The sequence below is a fragment of the Gadus chalcogrammus genome, chromosome 23, assembly GCF_026213295.1.
Source record: "Gadus chalcogrammus isolate NIFS_2021 chromosome 23, NIFS_Gcha_1.0, whole genome shotgun sequence".
NCBI classification, from domain to species: Eukaryota; Metazoa; Chordata; class Actinopteri; order Gadiformes; family Gadidae; genus Gadus; species Gadus chalcogrammus.
The window spans coordinates 18,302,016-18,325,997 of NC_079434.1; the positions used below are offsets into that span (position 1 = coordinate 18,302,016).

Consider the following 23,982-nt stretch of genomic DNA (forward strand, 5'->3'; position numbering starts at 1 on the left):
CATATTAGGTGTACAATGTTGATACTAACAAAAATGCTACAACAGAAAACTATCATAATATTACTTTTATAGAATTATGTATATAGTGTGTATCGTAAAACATGTTATCAGTATGCCTACAGATGTATGTTGTATGTTATTGTAACTTTTGTATTCTAGTATTATATATATTGTATTGTGTGCATTGCAATACATGTTCTTAGTGCACTACAACTGAATTTACTACAACTTTTATATTCTAGTATTATGTATAGTGCTGTATTGTTAATACAAGAGTGAACCTACAGAGATCTTTTGGAGGCTTTGACCAATGGCAGCAGCCCCAGAAGACCCTCGTCAGAAGCAGAGTATTTCTTCAGGTAGAACACCTCCAGCTGCTCTTCTGATGTCAGTACGATGAAGACAAGAGTTGACCACTGAGCAGAGGAGAGAGATTCAGTGGAGAGACTTCCTGATGTCAGGTAATGTTGGATCTCCTCCACTAGAGAACTGTCGTTCAGCTCATTCAGACAGTGGAACAGATTGATGCTTCTCTCTTGAGAGAGATCTCCACCTATCTTCACCTTGATGTAATGGACTATTTGGTTATTGATTTGTGACGACCTTCCTGTCTGCCCCGATTGAACGTTTTTTGTTAGATTGTCCAGTAATTTACTTCCTCTTGGTCCCAGCAGACCTTGTAGGAGCATCTGATTGGTCTCTAGAGAGAGGCCCAGGAGAAAGCGGAGGAACAAGTCCAGGTGTCCGTTCTCACTCTGTAAGGCCTTGTCCACAGCACTCTGGTAGAGGGGGAGGAGTTCAGCTTCCCTGGAGGTTGGATGTTCTTCTGAGAGCAGGTTGACACCAGTGTTGATGAAGGACAGAAAGACATAAAGGGCAGCCAGAAACTCCTGGATGCTCAGATGGATAAAGCAGAACATCCTGTCCTGGTGCAGTCCACACTCCTCTTTAAAGATCTGGGTGAACACTCCTGAGTAAACTGAGGCTGCTCTGATATCGATGTCACACTCTGCCAAGTCTGCCTCGTAGAAGATCAGCTGGCCTTTCTCCAGCTGGTTAAAAGCCAGTTTCCCCAGAGAAACAATGATCTCCCTGCTCTCCGAACTCCATTGTGGATCGGTTTCAGCTCGCCCATGATACTTCCTGTCCCCCTGTATGGACTGAACCCTCAGGAAGTGGCTGTACATCTGAGTCACGGTCTTGGGCACCTCTTCTCCTCTCTGGGATGTTTTGAAGAAGTCCACTAGAACTGTAGCAGTGATCCAACAGAAGACTGGGATGTGACACATGATGTGAAGGCTTCGAGATTTCTTGACGTGAGAGATGATTGTGGTGGCCATTGGCCCCTCTCTGAATCTCTTCCTGAAGTACTCCTCCTTCTGTGGGTCGGTGAACCCTCTCACCTCTGTCACCATGTCAACACACTCAGCAGGGATCTGATTGGCTGCGGCAGGGCGTGTGGTTATCCAGATGCGGGCAGAGGGAAGCAGGACTCCCCTGATGATGTTTGTCAGCAGCACGTCCACTGAGGTCGGCTCGGTGACATCAGTCCAGATCGGGTTGCTCTGGAAGTCCAGAGGAAGTCGACACTCATCCAGACCATCCAAGATGAAGACTACTTGGTCATGGTCGTATCTGTAGATTCCTGATTCTTTGGTTTCAACAGAAAATTGATGAAGAAGTTTCAGTAAGCTAAACTCTTTCCCTTTCAGTAAATTCAGCTCTCTGAAAGTGAGGAGAAATGTGAAGTCTATGTCGTGGTTGGCTTTGCCTTCGGCCCAGTCCAGAGTGAACTTGTGGGTTAAGAGAGTTTTACCAATGCCTGCCACTCCGGTTGTCATCATTGATCTGATTGGTTTATCTTGTCCAGGTAAAGGTTTAAAGAGGTCTTCACATCTGATTGGTGTTTCCTCATTAGCAGTTTTCCTGGATGCCTTTTCAATCAGTCTGACCTCATGTTCCATGTTGACCTCTCCACTGCCTCTCTCTGTGATGAAGAGCTCTGTGTAGATCTCATTCAGAGGTCTCTGCTCTCCTGCTCTAGCGATTCCCTCAAACACACAGTAGAACTTCTTCTTCAGATGAGCCTTGAGTTCATGTTGCCACTGGACCGCAACAGCTCCTAAATCACAAACCAGCAGAAACATACCATTGATATTTACAAGCAATATTACTGGTGTACAGAAAAAAGTACTGAAAGTTCTACTTTATAGGGATCTTATAACTTTATTAGCAGTGCTATGGTTGTTAAGTATCAGGGGTATCAGTGACTTTCTAACCTGATATAACAAGATAGTGGTGCATCTCTTTCACGTAGTTATTCTGTTGATCAGCAGTTTAACGTTTAACATTCTTTAACGTGATGCACCCACAATAACCCTACATATCTGGATCAAACCATTCAACCTGATACCCCCACAATGACCCTACATATCTGGATCAAACCATTCAACCTGATACCCCCACAATAATCTTACATAACTGGATCAAACCATTTAACCTATATATGAGTATCTTACCACTGCCCAGCTTGTCGGCCAGTTCCTCCTGGTTCATCTCCATCAGGCAGAGCTTTGTGATGTCTACCACTCCCTCTATGGCGCGCCTCCTCTGCTCCTCGTTCTTATCATCCTCCTCCTCGTCCTCCCTCTGACTCTCTGAGCATTGTGGGTAATCTGAGAAGAGATCCCTCCAGAGCTTCTTCAGCTCCTTGTCTAGGAAAGCGTGTGCGTTCTCCTCAGCCCTCTGGAACAGAACAAACATCAAGGAGTACTTTACTTTGAACTAACTGAGGACCTCAGAAGCATCTGTCCTAGATGAAGGTCTCCCTGGTCTAAAGAGGGAAAACTGGAGACTATAAACTCCACAAGAGATGCTTTTATTGCCCATGTAGATCCAGGGGTACCGCTAGAGATTGTGGGCCTTATCAAAGAATATATTGGGCCTCAAACCTAGACCACCCACCAGCCTAGAAAATCCATTTGACCACCCATAGATTGATGGACTGGTAGCTCTAGTGTAGCCTAGTGCTAATTACCCAATACTTAGGGCTGGGCGATATACCGGTAGTAACATTTATACCGGTATATTTTTTAAAGAGATATGCAGTTAGGACAATATCGGCATACCGGTATACTATATATTATTTTGATGTTGCCTTGCGAGCGCTATTTTATAAGGCCGACCGCCGCTCTTTGAGCCTACAAGCCATGTTCAGCTGCTCAATCCCGCTCCTTACATGTACGTAGTGTTCTCCCACCCACGTTTCGCATCACAACAAACTTTTAACAAAAACATGGCGGACACGGTTGTAGAGAGTACGGAACCCGTAAAAAAACGTTTTTTATGTTTCTCGTGAGCACGAGAAAGTATCTGCTGCGCATATCACTGGCAGTGTGTGTGTGTGTGTGTGTGTGTGTGTGTGTGTGTGTGTGTGTGTGTGTGTGTGTGTGTGTGTGTGTGTGTGTGTGTGTGTGTGTGTGTGTGATGACAGCGTGTGAGTGGACAAGCGAGGAGACCGAGCAGCAGCGTGCATGTCGGTTTAGTGAAGTAATGATCGAGTCCGGTTGTGTGTATGAATAAAGTACCCTTCAAGAATCGGTGGCCGCTTCATTCCGACCATATTCCGACCTATAAGCAGACCCACTGCCGGTCAAAGTGAAGGGTGTTGCTCCCGAGAGATCATCGGCCCTGGAGGGAACGTCTGCTGTGCTCCTCGGTCTGGGAGCCGACAGCAGGAAAGGTGTAACACTAACCATTTCGTAGTCAGATGCAAGAGAGTATACGTGCTCCAATAGTGCAAGATAAAAATAAAGCACATTCATTTGAATGATTTTAGCTTTTGTGTGATTTATCAAGGGCACACACAAGCTAAAATCATTCAAATTAAAGAAGAGGCTGTCAAGGAAAACAACGTTTTTTTTGTCTCTAATGATGTCTTTGGTAGTACTCCGTATGTAGTCCGGTAACATGTCAACCCTAGCGTCTTCGGTTGCTTAGCGACGTCAACGTCCTTGGCGGACTATTACTCTGCTGATCAAGACTACGAATGCTTGTTACAAATAAATTGTAAAAAGACAGACTATGAAGTTATTTTTTCGTTCAGGCAAGTAGCCGTGTAATAGGCGGGATGATGTACAGATCGTCGCCGGTGATTATCGAAGATAAGCCCCTTCAGGGCGAAGCAAGACACCTCCGCTACGCGTCGGTGTCCTTTTCGCCCTGTCGGGGCTTATTATCCCGATAATGACCGGCGTTCTATACATTATCCCTTACATATCTGTTGTTAAAGCACCGCTGTGCTTCGTTGAGCAAAAAAAAAAAAAAACTAAATAAATGGTTGATGGTGAATACTTGTGGCGTGGAGTTAAAACTACATACTTTACCCGTTTAGTTCAAAATATTGTTATAATATCGTATATCGCCATTCAAACAAAAAATATTGAGATATGAGTTTTTTTCATCAATTGACCATTGATGTATGAATGTCAGAGGTACATTAGTGACATCTCTCTTTACGGTGGCTGTTCTGGCAAAAGGCTTTCCTCTTGAGGAATTCATGAAATTCAGTGGTGTTCTACATTTTGGTCAATTTGTTCCCAAAGTTTGTCAGATGCCAGTAATGTTACACTGGCTCTAACCACCTTATTACAATGGGACAGAAAATACAAAGACTGCCTTCATACTCTGCTATTACTTTTCACCACTAGGGGTCAGTATTCACAGACCAACCCATAGTTGATAAGTAGAAGAAAATTAGTGAAGGCCTCAGTAAACAGACTTTCTGGTTCATCCACCTGTCTCCCTCATTTATTGATTAATATTCATGAATTTCATGTTTGATGAAGAACTATTTGATTGATATAAGATTCTATGATTCACTAGGTAGCTCTGTGATAATGGGCACCACAGGAAGGGGAATAAATAAAAACCTTTCTTTTCATAAACTTGGTGACCAACTGTTGGCCCTTTTCCTCCCCCTCAGGTTTCTGTTTCTGATACCCCGACTTCTACCTCAACGACGACGTGTCAAACTACTGACAGTCTGTTCTCCGTCTGTTCTGCTTGTAAGCGCTACGAGTGGAAGACTCTGTGCTGAAAACTGGATCCACGGAGGACTGAACCATGCAATAAAGAGAGAGAGGTGGAATATATAGACTATACTACTAACACCCCCCCCATTAGGTCACCCCTGTCTAGAGCTGAAGTTAAATGTAGTTTTTCATTCACATTTTAAAGTGAGAGAGGTGAAATATAAAGACTATACTGAACATTTAGCCAAACATGATTATGATGAATTCCCCCCCCCCCCCCTTTACGGCGCCCCTGTTTAGAGCTGAAGTCAAATGTCTTGTTTCATTTACACACCTTGATCAGCTCTGCTTGATTCTGCTGTACAGACTGAGCACTGGTAACCTTTGACCTCTCCTGTGGTCGCCTGTGGAGACAGCGTGCACGCACACACACACACACACACACACACACACACACACACACACACACACACACACACACACACACACACACACACACACACACACACACACACACACACACACACACACACACACAGTATCTTTTTAATACAAATATTTCCTGAATTGTAAATATCAGTCAGTAAAACTACTAGTTTGTTGGAAACTCCTACCTCTCCTCTCTGGAGGGGCGTCCATCTTTAAGGTGAGGAGGACGATCCATAGACCAGTCGCTCTTCAAGGAGACACAGCTGGGTCCAGGGGAGTCTGCTCTCTCCTTCTGGACTCTTATAGAAAAACAAGAACCCGGATTTATGGATGTTTGATAGATGCTGTAGTTTTATAATCTTTGACAAATCCTTACCCTTCCTCTCTGGAGGGGCGTCTATCTTTAAGTTCAGGAGGATGATCCATAGAGCGGTCGCTCTTCAAGGAGACACAGCTGGGTCCAGGGGAGTCCGCTCTCTCCTTCTGGACTCTTATAGAAAAACAAGAACCCGGATTAAAGGATGTCTGATAGATATAGTTGTATAATATCTGATAAATCCTCACCTCTTCTCAATAGACTGATTTCCATCTCTAAAGTTAGCAGGATAATCCATAGAGCGGTCACTCTTCAAGGAGACACAGCTGGGTCCAGGGGAGTCTGCTCTCTCCCGCTGCTCTGGGCTTCAACACAACACACACAGCTTTTACTAAGACTGATGATGGAGTCATGAGATATCAGTGCTGAGCTCTGAGAAGGACAACAGTCACAGACAGTGAGATCCTCTTCTTACCTCTTAGCTTTGCTCTGGCGGCCATGTTCCCCAGACAGAGTGGTTTTAGAGGTAGGAGCCCCCTCCTCTCTCTCCTCATCCATAGTAGACTGGAGACCTGGACACAAACACAATGCCATATTGTTTCTCTGGATTCTCTTTAAGTACCAAACATGAAATGACTTCAGTGAAGACTTCCTCCTCCTGTCTGACACACACACACTATCTGTCCCTCAGTCTAGAACTACACACTCTATCTCAACCTATGTCTAGATCACAAACTCTATCACTCTCTCTGTCTAGAGCTACATTCTAATCATCCTCTATGTCTTCTAGAATCTAGATCACACACACACACACACACACACACACACACACACACACACACACACACACACACACACACACACACACACACACACACACACACACACACACACACACACACACACACACACACACACACACACAATCACTATGCTTCTAACACGTTCATTTAATTATGGACAATTATTTATTTACCTTTAGATCCGACACTTCCAAACCATCAATTCTTAACTGTTACCAATGAAACTCTGACCGAACTGACCTCCCTACAGAATAAAAGTCCACAATACAAGGAAGGATCCGTATATAATCGCCCTCAACACGGTAAAACTAGTTGCTGATGTCCTGACGCATACTCCTTCATTAAACCTATTTTACACCACAAACATGGATACAATCAGCTTGGACTGGAAACAGATTAATTTAGTAAGAATAAATTAATATAGTTAGAATACATCTGGTAAGAAAACAGGAATTCAGGAAACGGTACCTTGTGACGAAACGTGTGCTGCCCGTGTTGAATGGAAATATAGAATAACAAATGCAAGGAAAGGAGGGAATAAAGAGGTTAAGGTGTTCACCAAATAACGGAGAAGTGTTTAGAAGCGAGACAGAACATTAACAAAGGTTCTGAAAGTAAAGATTGAGCTGCTGGGGTCCTTATGGCAGACAGATCAGAAAGAGGAAGAGCTTTGAACCACAGCTAACTGCGTCACATCGTTTATGTGAATAGTGAAACTAAAGTAATGGCGCGTTCACACCAAAAGCGAAGGGGCGGTGTAAGTACCATATTGGCTCGGCTACCAGATCGGCTCGGGGTCCGGCGTCTGCTGATTACGTTACACAATATCATTGGCTGTACGCTTGAATGGGCGTAGGCTACATTGTGATTGGCTGCTAAGGGACAGTTGTGATTGGCTGTTTTGTGCTGTAGCTCTGGCTGTCGTCATAGCAACCACAGCGAGCACATGTGTGAGCGCGAGTAGGTCTGTCTAGTTTGTGTTGCCAGATTGGGCATATATCCCGTTTTTCCAGCCTAACGTGATTCAAAGTAGCCAAATCAGGCTGAAAATGTGCCCAATCTGGCAACACGGACGGCTTATCTTAACAGCCAAGATGATTCCGAGGGATGTTTTGTTTTTAGAAGAAAACTATCCATACAGATAGGTTGGGAATGGTCTATGTTCAAAATGAAAGATCATTACAGGCTCTTTAATTTAAGCCATAAAAGACCTTATTGCTGTAGATAGCGTATTGTGTGACGTAATCAGCAGACGACGGACCCCGAGCCGATCTGGTAGCCGAGCCAATATGGAACTTACAGCGGCGCAACTTCCATACAAAGTCAACGTATAGACGCGTTCCAGGCAACGGGCGCTTTCGACTCCATACAAAGTCGACGTATAGTAATGCTGTAGTGTAGCCTACTTTGTATCGTCTGTGGTGAAATCCTGGGACTCTCAGAGTATCAAACTACAACTGGAAAAAAGGAGAAGCTTAGGAAACACTTTTATTTTGAAAACTTCTGAGTTAAGGGACATAAAAGACAACAACCCCAAAAACACGCTGTCGGAAACACCTCGGATCAAACCAGGGACAGGACAGACCCGGAAGTAAGTTATTACCTCTGAGGCTATTATGGTGCGTTTTAATATCCATCCGTCTCGGAGCTCCGAGGACGTTGCCTAGCGACACGCACAAACACGCCCCTTTTCATCGGAAGTCGATCTCGCCATCTCGTTTGAACTCAGCGGTGACCGAGCGAGGCTTCCGAGATAGAATTGAAGATGGATGCGCCCAGTGTGACATGTAGTGAACTGTTTTCATTGTGTTTGGACCGCTTTGGTGGTTTAAATCGCAATTTCAATCACTCGTATTGCTGTAATAACTTACATAAGCAGAAGATACATTGAAACATGAAATGAAGTGAACATTTTAGAAGTTCAAATGGCTGCGTTTTCGTACGGTGAAAACGCACCGTTTCATTTATGTTATTTCGTAGTCCTGAAATAATATAAATGAAAATAGTAGTAGTAGTCGGCCAATGCTACCGCAACAATAGCTTTCCGGGTGGCGTCCATGTTTTTCTCCGACGACCTACGCTCAAAACATAATAAAACGATTTTAGTTGCTATTCAAGTCACATGTTGCATGGTAAGAACTTGGCTGGTAGTACCTGGGTTTTGAAAAATAGCGGAGGTGTTCACTGAGCGCTGAGTGTGGCGCTGCGCCCCCAGGAGTAACAATACTCTGATTCACTACATCTGTTTATTTACAGACGTATTATATTGGATTCATTTAATTCCTTCATTCCTCCTTCCGTCTTCAACCAATGAATGAATCCCAACGTTAGAGGTGTTTCGTTTCCATGCCGACTGTGTAATCTCTACACCCAATCAACACTAGATACACTGCCCTCTAGGGGTCGTACTTGGTTAAAGCACAAACAACCTTTTATTGCGTACAGATTCTTATTCTTATTGTTTAATCGATAAGAATAATTAAACAAACCAAACAAAAATCAACAGCAGCCATTAGGAGCCCAGTTAGGGGCCCTTGAAGGGGAGGGGGGGGCGGGCCTCACCATCCTGAACAGAGGTCAATCAGTCAGTCGGTTTGAAGCAGCCCCTCTGCTGTGAGGGAGGGCCCCCCAGGACTAAAGAGAAGGCCCAGCGTTGAGGACCACTCTGCTGTGAGGGAGAGCCCCCCAGGACTAAAGAGAAGGCCCAGCGTTTAGGACCCTCTCAGGGGGTGAGGATCAGGGGAGCGGTGAGAATGAGGGCGCGGCCCGCTGCTCTGGGCTATCGTCTATCTACTGGACATGACTGCAGTGTGGAGGTCCGGCCAGCAGGGGCAGCACTGAGGAGGCCTCAGTCCTTTGTTCTGGAAGAATGGCAGAACGTCTCACTGGTGTCTCACTGGTGTCCCACTGGTGTCCCACTGGTGTCCCACTGGTGTCTCACTGGTGTCTCACTGGTGTCTCACTGGTGTTGAATCAATCCTCGCTGATGGTGCGCCCTCGCATAACTTGAACTCTGAATGATGAATTAGAGAAGTTAAACTCATGTCCTGAAACACGTTGGAGGGTTAGCGGTAGAAGCTTCTCACTAACTCTGATGACAGTTATATTATCTATGTTTCATGAAGGAAGGAACTTCAGCGATTTCTAGATTAAATAAATAAACATATTGTAACTCGGTAATGTGCGTATGTTTATTTTTTTATTTAACCTTTATTTTTCCAAATAAAACATTAAGAACAGTTTCTTATTTACAATATTGATCTATTGTATGTGTGTACGTGAGTGTGTGTTTGTATATTTTTCCCCAGATTACTTAGTTTTTTTGTATGCGTGTGTGGTTAAAAAAGTCGGACTCCACCGTTGTGTGTGTGGTTATATCCTTTCCAAACACTGATGAAGGGGTGAATGGAGACTCCATTGTTGTTTGTGTGGTAATATCCTCCCTCCCCACTGATGAAGGGGTGAATGGAGACATACGAGAACGTTCAGTTGATCCACTGAGTTGTTTATTAACATTATGCTAGGAGGGAAGACATGCAGTAAAGGACCACGGGGAGGAATCGAACTGCGCAGATGTCTATTGTTGTCCCCATTAAGTCAATGGCGACCACATCACATTTAAGGGGTGATATAATGCCACCAGGTGTGAGTGTGATTAGCCATGACAAGCCCTTTGCCTCTTCCTGTTTTTTAGTGACATCAAAAGTGGGGTTTTCACCCGTCCTAGATGTATGATGGATAGTTAACCAACATTTGCTACAGTCCGCTGGGTAGGCTGGTAGACTGATCTATCCAGCGTACATAGGTGGATACACCCACTTGGGATCATGTCACTAAAACACTTTTTCAACAGATTTTCAAAAGGCTTGTAGTAGCTAATCACACTCACACCTGGTGGCGTAATATCACTGCTTTAAATAAATCAATATATTTTGCTTGTCATCTCAAAGCTCACTGCAGTTTTTGTGTTATTTCCGTCTGAGCAAAAATCCCTTTCAATTAAATTTCTCTTTCAATAAATCAATAAACATTAAACTGTATCAATACATCTACAAAAAAAAATGCTGTGAAATATATATAGTCCATCGATAGTCCAGAATGGACTTCCTCTATTATTATTTATTGACCAGACCATATAAACTGCTCACCTATACTGACAATGATTATTCAACATGCCCCTCCATTCAGAACAGATAAGATAAAATTTTCCCTCATTGTTTGAATCCCAATTAAATTTACAGAACCAATTGAAACATCATATCACAAATTATTTGTTTGAATGTAATATAACAAACCACTTACTCAGGAGGTGTCGTGGGCCTAACTTATACGAAACATCTGTGAAAGAGGGTGCCCACTTGATAACCCCAATGATATTCTGCTTACTGCTTACTGCTGTATTTACTGCTGTTAGTTGGGCTAGTTGTCTCGTGTTTTTTCACCAGCAGCGTGCTTATAAGGTTGGTTTGGACAGGGGCTTCTGAATATGTGTTTTCCTTGGATTTTGGCACAAGGGATTATAACATCTGATCCTGTGTATTGATGAATTTTACGTGATCACTTTATTTTGATCAAATTGTATTTTTCATAAATATTGCCATTTAGTTATATTCCTAACCTCATTTTAATAACTAAGAGATCCATAACTCGTATTCTTAATCCCAAGCCAATAAAAAGTCATAAATGTCAGCCAGGAGGTCTAATCAGTCCAGGTAAAGGTTGGTGTTTCCTGATCCTGTCAGCAGTCCAACAACAGGTACAGCTGAGAGAGGACGACACAGACAATGACAGCGCTGGGCAGTGTTGTGGTTCAGACGGTCGTGTTACTGACGGGGCTGGTCGTCGTTCAGGGAGGTAAGCTGGACCGAATGTAAACCGTCTCTGGCAAACCTAATATCAAGAGTTCTTCTATGTTTGGTTTGTTATGCTTGATATTTGGACTAGCACCAGAACACAAACGGACTAATCTTTTTTGTTCAAATATAACCTTTAGGTTTCTCTTATAATGATGAAAATAATAATATAAAATACAACTGCTTGATTCTGCTTGTAATATTTTTATTTCATTTCGAGCTTTTCTCATACAGAAACCAAAGCTGTCTCTAAAGACGAACCCAGGTTCTCAGAATGGTCAGGTGATGTGAGAGAAGGTGAGAGACGAAAGCACACCGGGAAAGATAAAGACATTATGTTGAAAAATATGTGTTACTGAAGAAAAAATACATTCTTCAAAATACATGCAACCTAAGTCTGTCGTCTGGATAAGTTTAGAGGACTTAGTCCCTATTTTTTATCCGTCTGAAACGCAAGTGAGATGCTTTGTGGGCGGTCCTCAAATAAATTTCGGCGAAGAAAACTTAACACACATATGATATGCGGTAACTGTGGTTCTATTTAATGATATACGCCAGGGGTTTTCAAAGTGTGAGAGAGTGAGCCCCCCCTCAGAGAAGAAATTTCAGCTGAGCCCCCCCCCCCCAAAAAAAATGTTCTAAATACCTGTGTTTTGAAAGCTATCTTAATTATTTTACACATTTTAAACATCTCTGATCATAATTTTAAAACATTTGAAACATATTTTTGAAACATTTGAAACATATTTTCTCAGCAACACGTCAGAATATTTTAAACATATTTCTGAAACATTACAACATCTTTGTGCGTTTTTAAACACATTTCTTAACACAATTTAACAACTTTATCTAAGCATGTTTTAGCTTAACCTTTTTTAAATACATTTGAACATCTTATTCTGTGTAAACTGCCAGTTTACACAGATTCATTCAGGGTCGAATCAGATCTGCCTTTTCAGTCCAGAGATTCGACTATTCGGCGGGGTTTGTTTACCGGCGTTGCTATGGTGACCTAAATTATTATAAGCAACTGACAACGATGCCAGTTTGAAACTAAAACTGTGATTCTGAAAAAAGTATAAATGCTATCAAAATTCCGTCGATAGTATTGAAGATACAAGTGTGTAGATTTGTTTAATGGTTTGAACAATGGTAAACGGTTGAAAAATGAATGAGTTACGATGTCTAGAAGTAGGTGTATCAGAATGGGCTGACGTCTTCAATGAAAACAGTTGAAAACAAAGCGGTATGAAACTAAAACTGTGATTTTGAAGAGATTTGAAATGATATCGAAATTCTGTTTAGATATTATTGAAGATACAAGTGTGTAGATTTGGTAAATGGTTTGCACGAAGATAAACGGTTGACAATTGATTTAGTTATGTTACTTCTACAGTTGAAGTACGACTGATGATTTGAATCATCGCCTTTCAGGTTTTTTTTCGGGTTTATTCTTTTCTCACGTCGCGCCCCCCCTGAAGAACTCTGGCGCCCCCCAGGGGGGGCGCGCCCCACAGTTTGAAAACCACATACGCAATACAATAACAAACCACGTACCAGTATTGTATGCATTATCGTTATCGACTTGTGTTCCTAATATGCATGTGTCCCCCCGTTAATATACAGTGCCATGGACTGCATTGTGCGTTACATGTTTAGTTTGCGTGTGTTTAAACGCACCCGCATTCATTAATTCTTTTACACATACACACACGCGCGCCCGCATTCATTCATTATTTTTAAAACTCACTCGTGGTAAAACAATGTTTTCTCACGATCAAATACTCCTCAATCCTAAAAGTTATGGGCTTGTACACGATGTCTCTGTCAAGAAAATATGTTTGCTGTACGGTGTTTGCAGATGCATTGATTTAAAAGTACAACTTATTACCTGTATCATCTGTTCTTTCCCAAATAATTTATCAAGAATGTGTGGCTCGTTGATGAGAGAGGCAAAGTGTATACACGAGGTGCACAAGCAACATTATGCATGCGCCCTTAAAATAGCATCTGAACAACGCGCCACTGACCTTAAACCAGCTATTTCCTGGTTTGTGGCGGAATTGTTTCCTGAAACTGCAAAATAGCACCGGGGAACGTTTGCGCCAGAACACGCACACGATCATTCCCTAATTTACGATGCATGGCGGTGGAGGGAAAAGAACGCTCAGCGCCAGTTGCAAACTAGCAACGACACATGAGTCAGGGTAGAAAGTCAATTGCGCAAGATAGGGCCCTTGTCATCTTTCACTCTCAGATTGCAGCGGTCTAAAGGTCATATTTTACGAGCAATTCAAGATCATTTATAAACATTCGTAGTATTACTTATGGACATGCACCATTTGCATTTATACACTTTAATATGTGAAGTACTGGTACTTAGCCACTTTATAATTTACTAATTACACTTGACACTTTATAATTTATTAATTATATTGTTTATACCGTTTGTTCTTTTTGTCTTTACTTTAGCGTCTATTTTTGTTCTCATTAGTACTTTGTATTTTTATTGTATTGTACTTTATCCTGTGTTTTCCACTGCTGCTGGGCTGTTGAAACAAAGGAATTTCCCCTCCGGGGGATTAATAAAGTTGTTATCTTGCCTTAATAAAGTTAATGAAGAGTATGCCTCCAACACCCCCCTATTCTCTGACCTCCAGACACCCAGGTGGGCTGTGTGTTTGGGGGGAGCTGTGTGCTGCCTTGCCGCTTCCAGCCAAACAGTGATACCATCCTCCACTGGATCAAGATGAATGGGAAGAACGTTCAGGTCCACTCCTACTACGATGACCAGGACCAACTGGGACACCAGGACCCTCTCTACAAGGGAAGGACCTCCCTGTTCCATGACCAGATCTCAGGGGGCGACGCATCCCTTGGTCTGGCCAGGGTGAACCTCCAGGACCAGGGCAGGTACCTGTGTTACGCCAGCACTTCACAGTACAACCAGGAGACCTTCGTCACCCTGACAGTGAGAGGTGAGCTCAAGTCCTTGGTTAACCTTAACCCTAACCCCAACTCTGAGTTTCTTGTTTTAATGCGGTACAATATTATCTAGGTCATCGTTAATGTGAAGTTATTTGGTTCTGTCTTGCTGTCATTGTTATTATCCTCATTCTTATTAAAGAAAGAATAATCCACATTTTCTTTTTCTGTTTCAGCGGGATCATTTAGCACACCTTGGTTACAATTAGGATTCTATTTTTATGTTATACTTTTAATCATCATCAGCATCATCCTCATCTTTTTACGTATAAAAAGAAGGGTTTCTTTTGAATTTTTTGTATCATTTTCTTTAATATTTGTGCTTGTAAATTACTTCACATTATATTTTATTTCGTTCTTTGTGTCATTTTCTCTTTTATTTTTAATTAATTAATTGAAAACGTTTGTGTGGTTATTTCTGGGTCATTCATTAGTGATGTGATGGGTAGTTTTATCTGTATTATAATGTAATAATCAACCACTTTTATATATTTTAGTTTACTATATACTGTATATTCATGTTAATGATGTATTTTGGTTTGTCTTTGTCTTCACTGCCTCACTGTGGGAGGTCTAAAATGAGCGTGCTTCACCTCAAACACACGATGCCTCTGGTGCTGCACAGATATGTTATGTTGTACCCATTAAGTTAATGGTGACCATATCAAATTAAATAAATGAATATATTTTAATCATCTGTTGCTTGTCATTTCAAATATCAGTTTTGTGTTATGGTCTTCTGAGCAGAGACACTGTGGCGAGCAGCACGGGAAGAACCAGACGATCCCAGGTCAGAGAGTTAGCTACTCTCTTACAGATAGTTCCCTAAAATATATAAAAGTGTCTGATTATCACATTATTAAACAAAAGAAAATCGACAATGATTATACATAATCATTGGAGCATCCTTTTACTTTAACACCATTAAATTGCCGCGCGAAATTAGCATTTTTGAATTGTTCTCATTTTTGAGTAGCCTACTTATCAAGTGCAGTTATGTTGGGTGGAGATTTAGATTATTTACTTAAAATAATTTTACCAAATTACCACAACAGCAGCGAATCAAAATAAAATCCGATGGCAGGCCAACACCGAAGATGAAACTGCGCGTGGAGAGAAAGCCAGGCTTCTTTCGGACGTTCAATGAAGAAAATTAAACACGAACGGAGTGGCTAGTTGCAGCAGCAAACCTCAGCGACTATTTTGCTGGCAGTGTCTTCTTCTTGACAAGGATTCGTGCTCCCTCAACAACCCCTGGGTCACTACAGGATTCGTGGACCTTGCCAACTTGTCCCGGGCAATCGCGAGGCACGGTAAATCAAAAAGCCACATGTTATTTATCATCTCAAATACTGTGATTGTGTGAGTCGTGTTACACGTGAACATGAAACTTGAAATAGCCGACAGCCGCGCTGTCGATTCTTTGACTATTAGCGGCTTGTGCATTTCGGGGAGGGGTTGCATTTATAATAAAATGTATAATTTAATGAAATGTTTGGGAGTAGGCCTACTGTGTGTGTGCGCTCGTGTGTGTGTGTGTGTGTCAGATTACAGGCATGTGTAAATCCTGGTAAATGACCAGGCACTCAAATAGCTCTTATAGTTGCATTAAATACATCCAAGCTGCAACGTACTATTTTCTCTAAAGGTTTGGCCTCACTTGGCTTCCTCAAAAAAAATCCCCACGCCACGCCACTGCCTCCAACACCACCCTGTTCTCTGATCTCCAGACCTCCCTGTTCAATGACCAGATCTCAGGGGGCAACACATCCCTTAGTCTGGCCAGGGTGAACCTCCAGGACCAGGGCAGGTACCTGTGTTACGCCAGCACTTTGAAGAACAACCAGGAGACCTTCGTCACCCTGACAGTGAGAGGTGAGCTCAAGTCCTGCTTTTACAGGACAAATCTGAGTTTCTTGTTTTAATGCGGTACAATATTATCTAGGTCATCTTTAATGTGAAGTAATTGTTGTCATTGTTATTGTTCTCATTCTTATTAAAGAAAGCCGTTTCAGAGGGATAATATAGCACACCTTGGTTCGAATTAGGATTATATTTTTATGTTATCCTTTTAATCATCTGTTTACGTATGAAGAGAAAGGTTTCTTTTGATTTTTTTGCATCATTTTCTATAATATGTGATTATATAATATGTAAATTACTTCACATTGTATTATCTATCATTTTTTGTATAATTTTCTCTTTTGTTTTTAATTTGTAGAAAGCATTGGTGTGGTCATTTCTGGGTCATTTATTAGTGATGTGATTGGTAGTTTTATCTGTATTATAATATAGGTGATTGTTTGTAGGCCCTGGGGCTAGGGGCTACTTGCAGCGGTTTCCTTTCTCGACCTTTCCGAAATGTAAATACAGTTTGACAGGGCACACCCAAAAGGGCGAATGGAAAAACGTATGCCAAACTACAGGAGAGGAGGAGTGGCCCTGCAACAGGATCCTTTCTTCCTCCCCAGATCATGTTATTGTTCCAATGAAGTGAAGTTGAGTCGTCAAGCTGCAGACTGAGAGACCCAAGAGGCACGAAGGAAGAATAAGATGGCAGAACTCAACGGTGTTCTGGTCCGAACAGCCGTGTTCCTCATGGTGGAGGTCCTCGTTCAGGGAGGTAAGCTTGACTAAAATGGAGACAATTCCTTATTTATTTATTTTTTTGTGATTATTTGGAGATCTAAAGGTCAAAAGGTAAAGGTAAATCTACACGTGGGGATATTTCTCACATGATCGTTGACATTGTTGACCTTGCGTGTCTTGAAAGGCGCCTCTAAATTAAATGTATTATTATTATTATTATTATTATTATTATTATTATTGTAATCTAGGCCATTTTGTCACCATTACTTACTAATCGAACATCCTGTTTTTTCGCTCTGTCACATTGTGAACGATCCTCTCTGCTCTGAATGTGTGGCGTTCTGTTCTGAGCAGCGGTTGATTCTGATGTCTGTGTCACAGAGAGGGTTCTTCTCAGACACTTAGTTATTATTATAACACTATTATAACTATTATATCGCTCATTATAACGCTCATGCACAACAACGGTAGACTACAAAGTGCTCCCTGGCTCGTAACCATGGGGAGGACACGCCCCTCCTTTGCTTTGCAAATTAGTTAGCAGAGACACGCAAAAACAAACAAATAATTTCAATCCTGTTTTCTCTAAATTATGGTCTTAATTCAGTGGTAGTGACCAAATTGCATATATGACTATACTAATTATATAATATTAAACATATGACCATGTTTAAAACCACATAAATAATGAAAGATGATGATTTTTGGTACCAATAACACATATTAGGCATATAATATAATGTATTATATATGTTTGACACTATATATTAGGCCTACTAATAGATACTAGCGGGGTTAGGGTAGGACAATTGTTAATTTTTGAACTGTAGTCATACAGAAACCATTGGAAAATTCCACCTGAGGATAAACCTGCCTGAATACATTGGCTTTCAGTCAGTCAATCTAACTATTGGTTTATTAATGTTGACAGGTGTGCACTGTTGTGGGATAAAAGAGGTTAGGGTTAGTTGTCAGTGGACGTTTGGTCTATGCATCACATTGTTTACAGGGTTTAACTTCTAAATATCTATCACTATGACAATATGCTATGGCAACGGCCAGTGGCGCAAAAAGTGGGTATGCACTATATGCGGCGCATAGGGGCGCCGCACCAGAGGTGGCGCCAAAGCGATGGAAGTAAAAATATTTGAGTCGGGATTTTCTGTTTTTAACAGCGTTTGTGTACATGATATGATGATCAATAACAGAGAAACGACACTGATAAGGCCCTCTTCCGCACACGGCGCTCCAGTGGGCGCCCCCTCGACCACGCCCTGGAGGCGAGCGCCAGAGTGTCTTCATTTGAACCGCATTGTCATCTGATGACACGTACCTCAATATGGAGGGGCAGAGAAGAAAGCCCTCGGGGTCACAACATAGAAAAAGAAAGATTGGGAAGGAGAAAGGGTGCGCAGGGATGAAAGAAAGCTTTTCAAAGTGGTTGAAAGTCGTTTTTATGCCAGTGTATGAAGAGGAGGCTTGTAAATATTCAGGTTAGCTAAATCTACTAGTAAAACAACAGGTTACTGTTGTCTTGCAACTGTGTACTGATCAGAATGGAGCCTACAATATAACGGATCATTACAAGAAAAATAAAGGAACTTGTTTGTGGTTATTTTGTTTTAGTTCAACCTCTATGTAACTCTTTGTTTTATGTCAATAGAACCAGTAAAAGCGGTTTGGTGAAGCTAGAGTTAATGACACGCGCCTTGTGGTGGGCTATAATAACTGGCAGTGTCTTTCAAAGATACTGAAGCACCATGAAACAAGTGGTTACCACATAAATGCTTATCTGATGTGGAAAGAATTGGCATCCCGCTTATGCCTAGGTAAAACTATTGATGGCGAATTGCAGAGAGCCTGTTGACTCGAGTGATCGACTGCATACTCTTCCTTGCAGAAAGAAACCTGCCACTGAGGGGGACAAAATGCAATGTTAGGAAATCCTAGAAGTGGACATTTTCTGATCTCTTATAGCACGGTATGATGTTACTCTGGCAGAGCATCTTAGAAAGGCTGCCTCTAAAAAAAACACTGGATATCTGTCCTGGTGCACTCAAAATTAATTTTTTGATTCAATATCAGAGTCTGTTTTAGGTCAAATTTGTGCCCAGATAAAAGCGCCTGCTATGTGTCTGCATACCCCCCAGAAAGTAGGAAGTTGCGCCCCTGGCAACGGCTCTGAAAGGAGAATGCTACATGTCAGACACCTCAGACCGTAGGCCATTCGGAGGATGAGATAGATGGGAATACTTTCATTTGTTCTTTATATTGTATTTTTGTACTTGGTTCCCTTAAAATGGATCAAATGTGTTTTAAAATGGTATTGGCCAGGTGCTGTTCAATCTCCAGACACCCAGGTGGGCTGTGTGTTTGGGGGGAGCTGCGTGCTGCCTTGCCGCTTCCAGCCAAACAGTGATACGATCCTCCACTGGGTCAAGAGGAATGGGAAGAACGTTCAGGTCCACTCCTACTACGATGACCAGGACCAACTGGGATACCAGGACCCTCTCTACAAGGGAAGGACCTCCCTGTTCCATGACCAGATCTCAGGGAGCAACGCATCCCTTGGTCTGGCCAGGGTGAACCTCCAGGACCAGGGCAGGTACCTGTGTTACACCAGCACTTCACAGAACAACCAGGAGACCTTCGTCACCCTGACAGTGAGAGGTGAGCTCAATTTCTATTTGTATAGGATTCCATCCTATAAATAAATATAAACGCTGTATTGAGCAAACGTTAGCTCATTAGTTTTGTGTTTTAATGCGATACCATGTCGTTGCAGCTCCTGTTACTAAAGTGGACATTGTGCTAGGGAACAACAATGTCACCTGTCAGTCTGGAGGAATCTACCCAAGACCACAGCTCACCTGGTCCGTCAGTCCTCGCCCGTCTACTGTCCTCCAGAACCCAACCGAGGTCCATGAAGATGACCGGGGACTCTATGACATCAGCGGCTCCTTAAGGACTGTTTACAATGACACAGAATCAACCTACAGCTGCTCAGTCCAAAATGAACACAGTGCAAAGAAAGCCATGATGAGGCCACTCCGTAAGTCTTTGAATATTAGAATGGCAACAGTCAGAAGTAAATTGTAGATTAGATAGTGCAATCCAATTTGTAATGGCCGCTAATTGGAAACATAGGAGAGTACTGCTTCGTACCTTGTTGTGAAAATATTTAAGTTTGCAACATCAAGTCCATTTCCGCATAAAAAATTTAGTTTGGGACCATTGATTTTTTTGTTTGGTCTGGGATTTGCGTTCTCCATTGGTCTGGAAAGGAAAAATGGTGACATTGGTCTAATTTCTCCACAGATTTCGTAAAAATACCTTGTATATCTCTGACTGTCCGTCCACTTGTCTGTCTATCTTCATCAGCTCCAATGCAAAGTGCTCCCAACAGTGAGGTGTTACTCCCTTGTGACGCCTCGGGGCTCGATGACATCACCTGGACCTTCAACCACAACCAGACCATCCTCAGAAGACAAGCAGGACAAGAGAAGGTGGTGGAAACAGAGTGGCAGCAGCATGTAAGAGACCTGTCTGAATCAGGCAGCCTCCTGCTGTATGTGACCTCATCAGCCCAGAGTGAAGGGACGTACAGGTGTACTCTCAGGTACGCAGACGAAGAAGACGTAACCCACATTGAACTGAAGATACTGGAGGACCCTGTTGCAGGTAGGCCCTTCGTGAAAATATAATATATATAAATATAAAAGCAATCTGTGAGATGCTAAACCACCCGTGGTGCAAAAAAGCAACATTGTTTCAAGGGGGCAAGGGTGTCCACTGTCCATTGTCTTCTTTAATGAACTATGTTCACTGGGCCAGGAACTGATAAGCCACCTGAGACATTGGGTTTAAAACATTGTTATCCAGTTCATGTTTCATTTGAAGGTATTAGGATGTTATTTGTTTTTTTTCTCATAGAAAGATTAATCAATATTTTCTTTTTCTGTTTCAGAGGGTTCTCATCTCACACTTCCGATGTTACAAATAATTGTTTTCCTTACAATCTCCCCTCTCATCCTCTGCTTATGTATTCATAGAGAACGTGAACCTGGATATCTATTCCAATTTATTCATTTTGGTTTAATTTTTATTGTTTTTTTGTTATTTTGTTGTTGTAATGCACAACTTATTGCTTCTCTTATTTAGAGTAATTGGTTTAAGAACGTTGTGTGGTTATTTCTGGGTCATTTATGAGTGATGTCGGACTTTGCATCAGCGATGTTGGGTGACGTCACTTCTGTTTGTATTTGAAGCGAGAACCAAAACAAACAGAGCCGTGTTTTGTGCGTCCAGTAAAAACTATCATGAACGCAGCGAAAAAAAACACACAACACACACCCCTTGTCGATGATTGGTTGGAATACTATTTATTTGGGTTTTGAGTGGTCGGTAGTACCATTTTTGTTTTGTATACGATCTCGGAGCATATGGTGTGATCCATCCAGATGCCACCACCCTACCGAGTTGCACTTGTGACGTCCTTTCCGTGGGGTATTCCACGAACTGAGCTTTAACAAACACTGTGAGCGTTAACACTGTTGACGCTGAACTCTAGGTTGGTTGACCCTGTGCCGACTAACGCCTCGTGCCCACTGCACCGTCAGTCAACGGACGTCAGAAGGCGTGGCTGACGGATGGGGGAGTAGTCTTTGCAGATGCATCCGTCAGCCAATCAAATCGGTTAGCCGGGTTCTTCCCGCTTCTTCCTGCTTGTTGCGAGGCAAGATTACCCGCTTTCCCGCTTTCCAGTATCGTCAGAGCCCGAGTCGCGTCACAGTGCTTAAATTTGCATACGCGATCTGATTGGATGACGGATCCGTCGCTGCCGAAAAAGTTGAACATTTTTCAACTTTTTGACGGTGACGAACGCTCCAAGTCAACTGACGGATCCACAATGCATTGCGCGACCGTCCCCATTCAAAGTCAATGGGCAACGGACAACTGACGGAGGTAGTGGGCACGGGGCGTAACCCAGAGTTTTCGGTTCCACAGCAGCGGTTATGCATTAGTTCAATCAACTCGGGGTTGGTTAACACAGGGTTGTGCGCGTCCACGCCAAACCTAAAAAGTAACCCGGAGAACCAAAGCCTGGCAGCGGATCGCTGACCGCGTAAATGCGTTAGTTACACGTCAAAAGCATGATCCTTAATATTTGAGCCATGAATCTATAAATATCCCAGATAAGCATTCTTAACGTTCCTACCACATAACCCTTTTCTTCTTAAAAAAATATGTAGCCTACTTCGATGGCTCCCAAGCGGTCAGCTGATCAAGTAAAAATAAAGCATAAAAACATAGGCCTACAAACTGGTAAGCTTTTCCCACCATCGTATTGGTATACATTTAAATAAGCCATTTTCTTTAAGCCAATCGTGAAAAGGCAGACTGGATCTGCCCCTCAAATTGTCTTGACCCCGGTGGAGGAGCTGTTAATAAACATATATTCAGGGTGTCCTGGCATGGGGGTACCTGGAGGTACCTCCTCAGAGAGTCAGGGGCCATGTGAGGGTACCCCACTGGTTGAATGTAGGTTTTTGTGTTTTCTTGTATTTTAGCTTTTGTTTGCCTTCAAAGTAACACATGCAAACCGTGTGGGTGCCACAGTGCATATGTTCCAAATGTTGTTGTTTTTTGGTAATTGGGTAAACCTAAAAGTGACAATTCATCAACCAAACAGATCAAGATGGATTGGTGCTTGTAATGAAGCCGCCGGCTACGATCGAACATTCTCCAGTGGATGTAAGTCCGTTAGGACTATTTTATACTTTATGTTGTAAGCGCCCCTCGGCATAGTACTCAGCCAATATTGCTCTTTGTATGATAGGAGGCCGATAAAAATCTTGGATGGGTCATCTGAAAGGACTGAGATGTGCTCAGCATCTCCAACATTACAGATAAAACTAGGCTACCATTTGCAAAAAACGGAGGGCTACGCAAATAGTGAACTGAGGCCAGGTCCTCGATTGGTAGTGTTGGCTATGTAAGGCTGGAGAAGGCATCTAGAGAAATTCGGTGAGCTCAGCAGGTGCTGCTGGATGTACCTAGGTGCAGACAAAAAACAAAAGGCTACAGAGCCTTCGCTGTGGCCGCTCCTAATATTTGGAACAGTCTCCCCCTGAGTCTAAGATCTGCCCAGTCTATAGACCAGTTCAAAACGCAACTAAAGACTCACTTTTTTACATTGGCTTTTAATACAGATTAAGATTTTATTTTATGTTATTCATTGTTGTTGCTAATATGCAATTTTAAGCCTTCTTGTTCTTTGTTTTGTTTTTTATATTGTATTTGTGTACAGCACTTTGGTCAACTACTGTTGTTTTAAAATGTGCTATATAAATAAACTTGACTTGACTTATTAAAACTAAAGATTTGCGCGATAATCTATATCTCTCCAGCAAAAAGTCATCCGATATGCCAAGATGTCGAGCCGTGGTCTTATTAATCGCTCCTGGTGGATTGCGCATATATTGCGCTCCGATATCAGCAGGCCTCTCATCAAAAGGGCATGCCATTGTGAACACATGAAATCTGCGGTGAACGCCGGTTTGAATACCCAAACCCGGGTTATGTTTCAAACTTAACCTGCGCAAAACCTGCTCCGACCAGATTTGATTCAGAGCATATGTTTCTATAGTAACTAGAATACCGTGTTCATTTTGGAACGGAAAACCTAGGGTTACCGCAAACCCTGGGTTAACTTACCCGGTTATGTAATAAAACCGGCTTTGTGGAATACCCCACTGGTCTCGAAGCACTTATAGCGTTCCCGTTTGTCTTTGTGATTGTGTCATGAAATTGGCTAGACGTTGTTTATTGTCAGCTACATTAGCCTCTTCAGCAAACCAGCTCGAAAACAAACAACACAACTTTACATTGTATTGAACGCACAGCAAGACCGTGCAATGCATAAATTGGTGACTGGAATAAAGTAGCAATGTCATACATTTTGTAAGAGCATT

At 42.3% G+C, this 23,982-nt stretch overlaps 2 protein-coding genes across 2 annotated transcripts in view; one reads left to right on the plus strand and one right to left on the minus strand.

Annotated features, from left to right (window-relative positions):
• LOC130377017 (piezo-type mechanosensitive ion channel component 2-like) overlaps positions 1 to 21,071 on the plus strand; it is a 108,037-nt gene extending 86,966 nt beyond the window's left edge. Inside the window, exons 59-66 of the mRNA XM_056583959.1 lie at positions 14,095 to 15,209; positions 15,651 to 15,732; positions 16,150 to 16,294; positions 16,891 to 17,042; positions 19,343 to 19,678; positions 19,794 to 20,060; positions 20,390 to 20,689; positions 20,976 to 21,071. The gene's annotated coding sequence lies outside the window, so the exon portion shown is untranslated. The remainder of the gene's footprint in view (positions 1 to 14,094; positions 15,210 to 15,650; positions 15,733 to 16,149; positions 16,295 to 16,890; positions 17,043 to 19,342; positions 19,679 to 19,793; positions 20,061 to 20,389; positions 20,690 to 20,975) is intronic.
• The window catches only part of LOC130377404 (uncharacterized), a 119,692-nt gene that overhangs the window by 39,685 nt on the left and 56,025 nt on the right, over positions 1 to 23,982 (minus strand). The window contains 5 exon segments of the mRNA XM_056584517.1: positions 286 to 2,122; positions 2,520 to 2,745; positions 5,368 to 5,437; positions 5,648 to 5,761; positions 5,839 to 5,945. Of these exon segments, the coding sequence (XP_056440492.1) occupies positions 286 to 2,122; positions 2,520 to 2,745; positions 5,368 to 5,437; positions 5,648 to 5,761; positions 5,839 to 5,945 (2,354 nt within the window).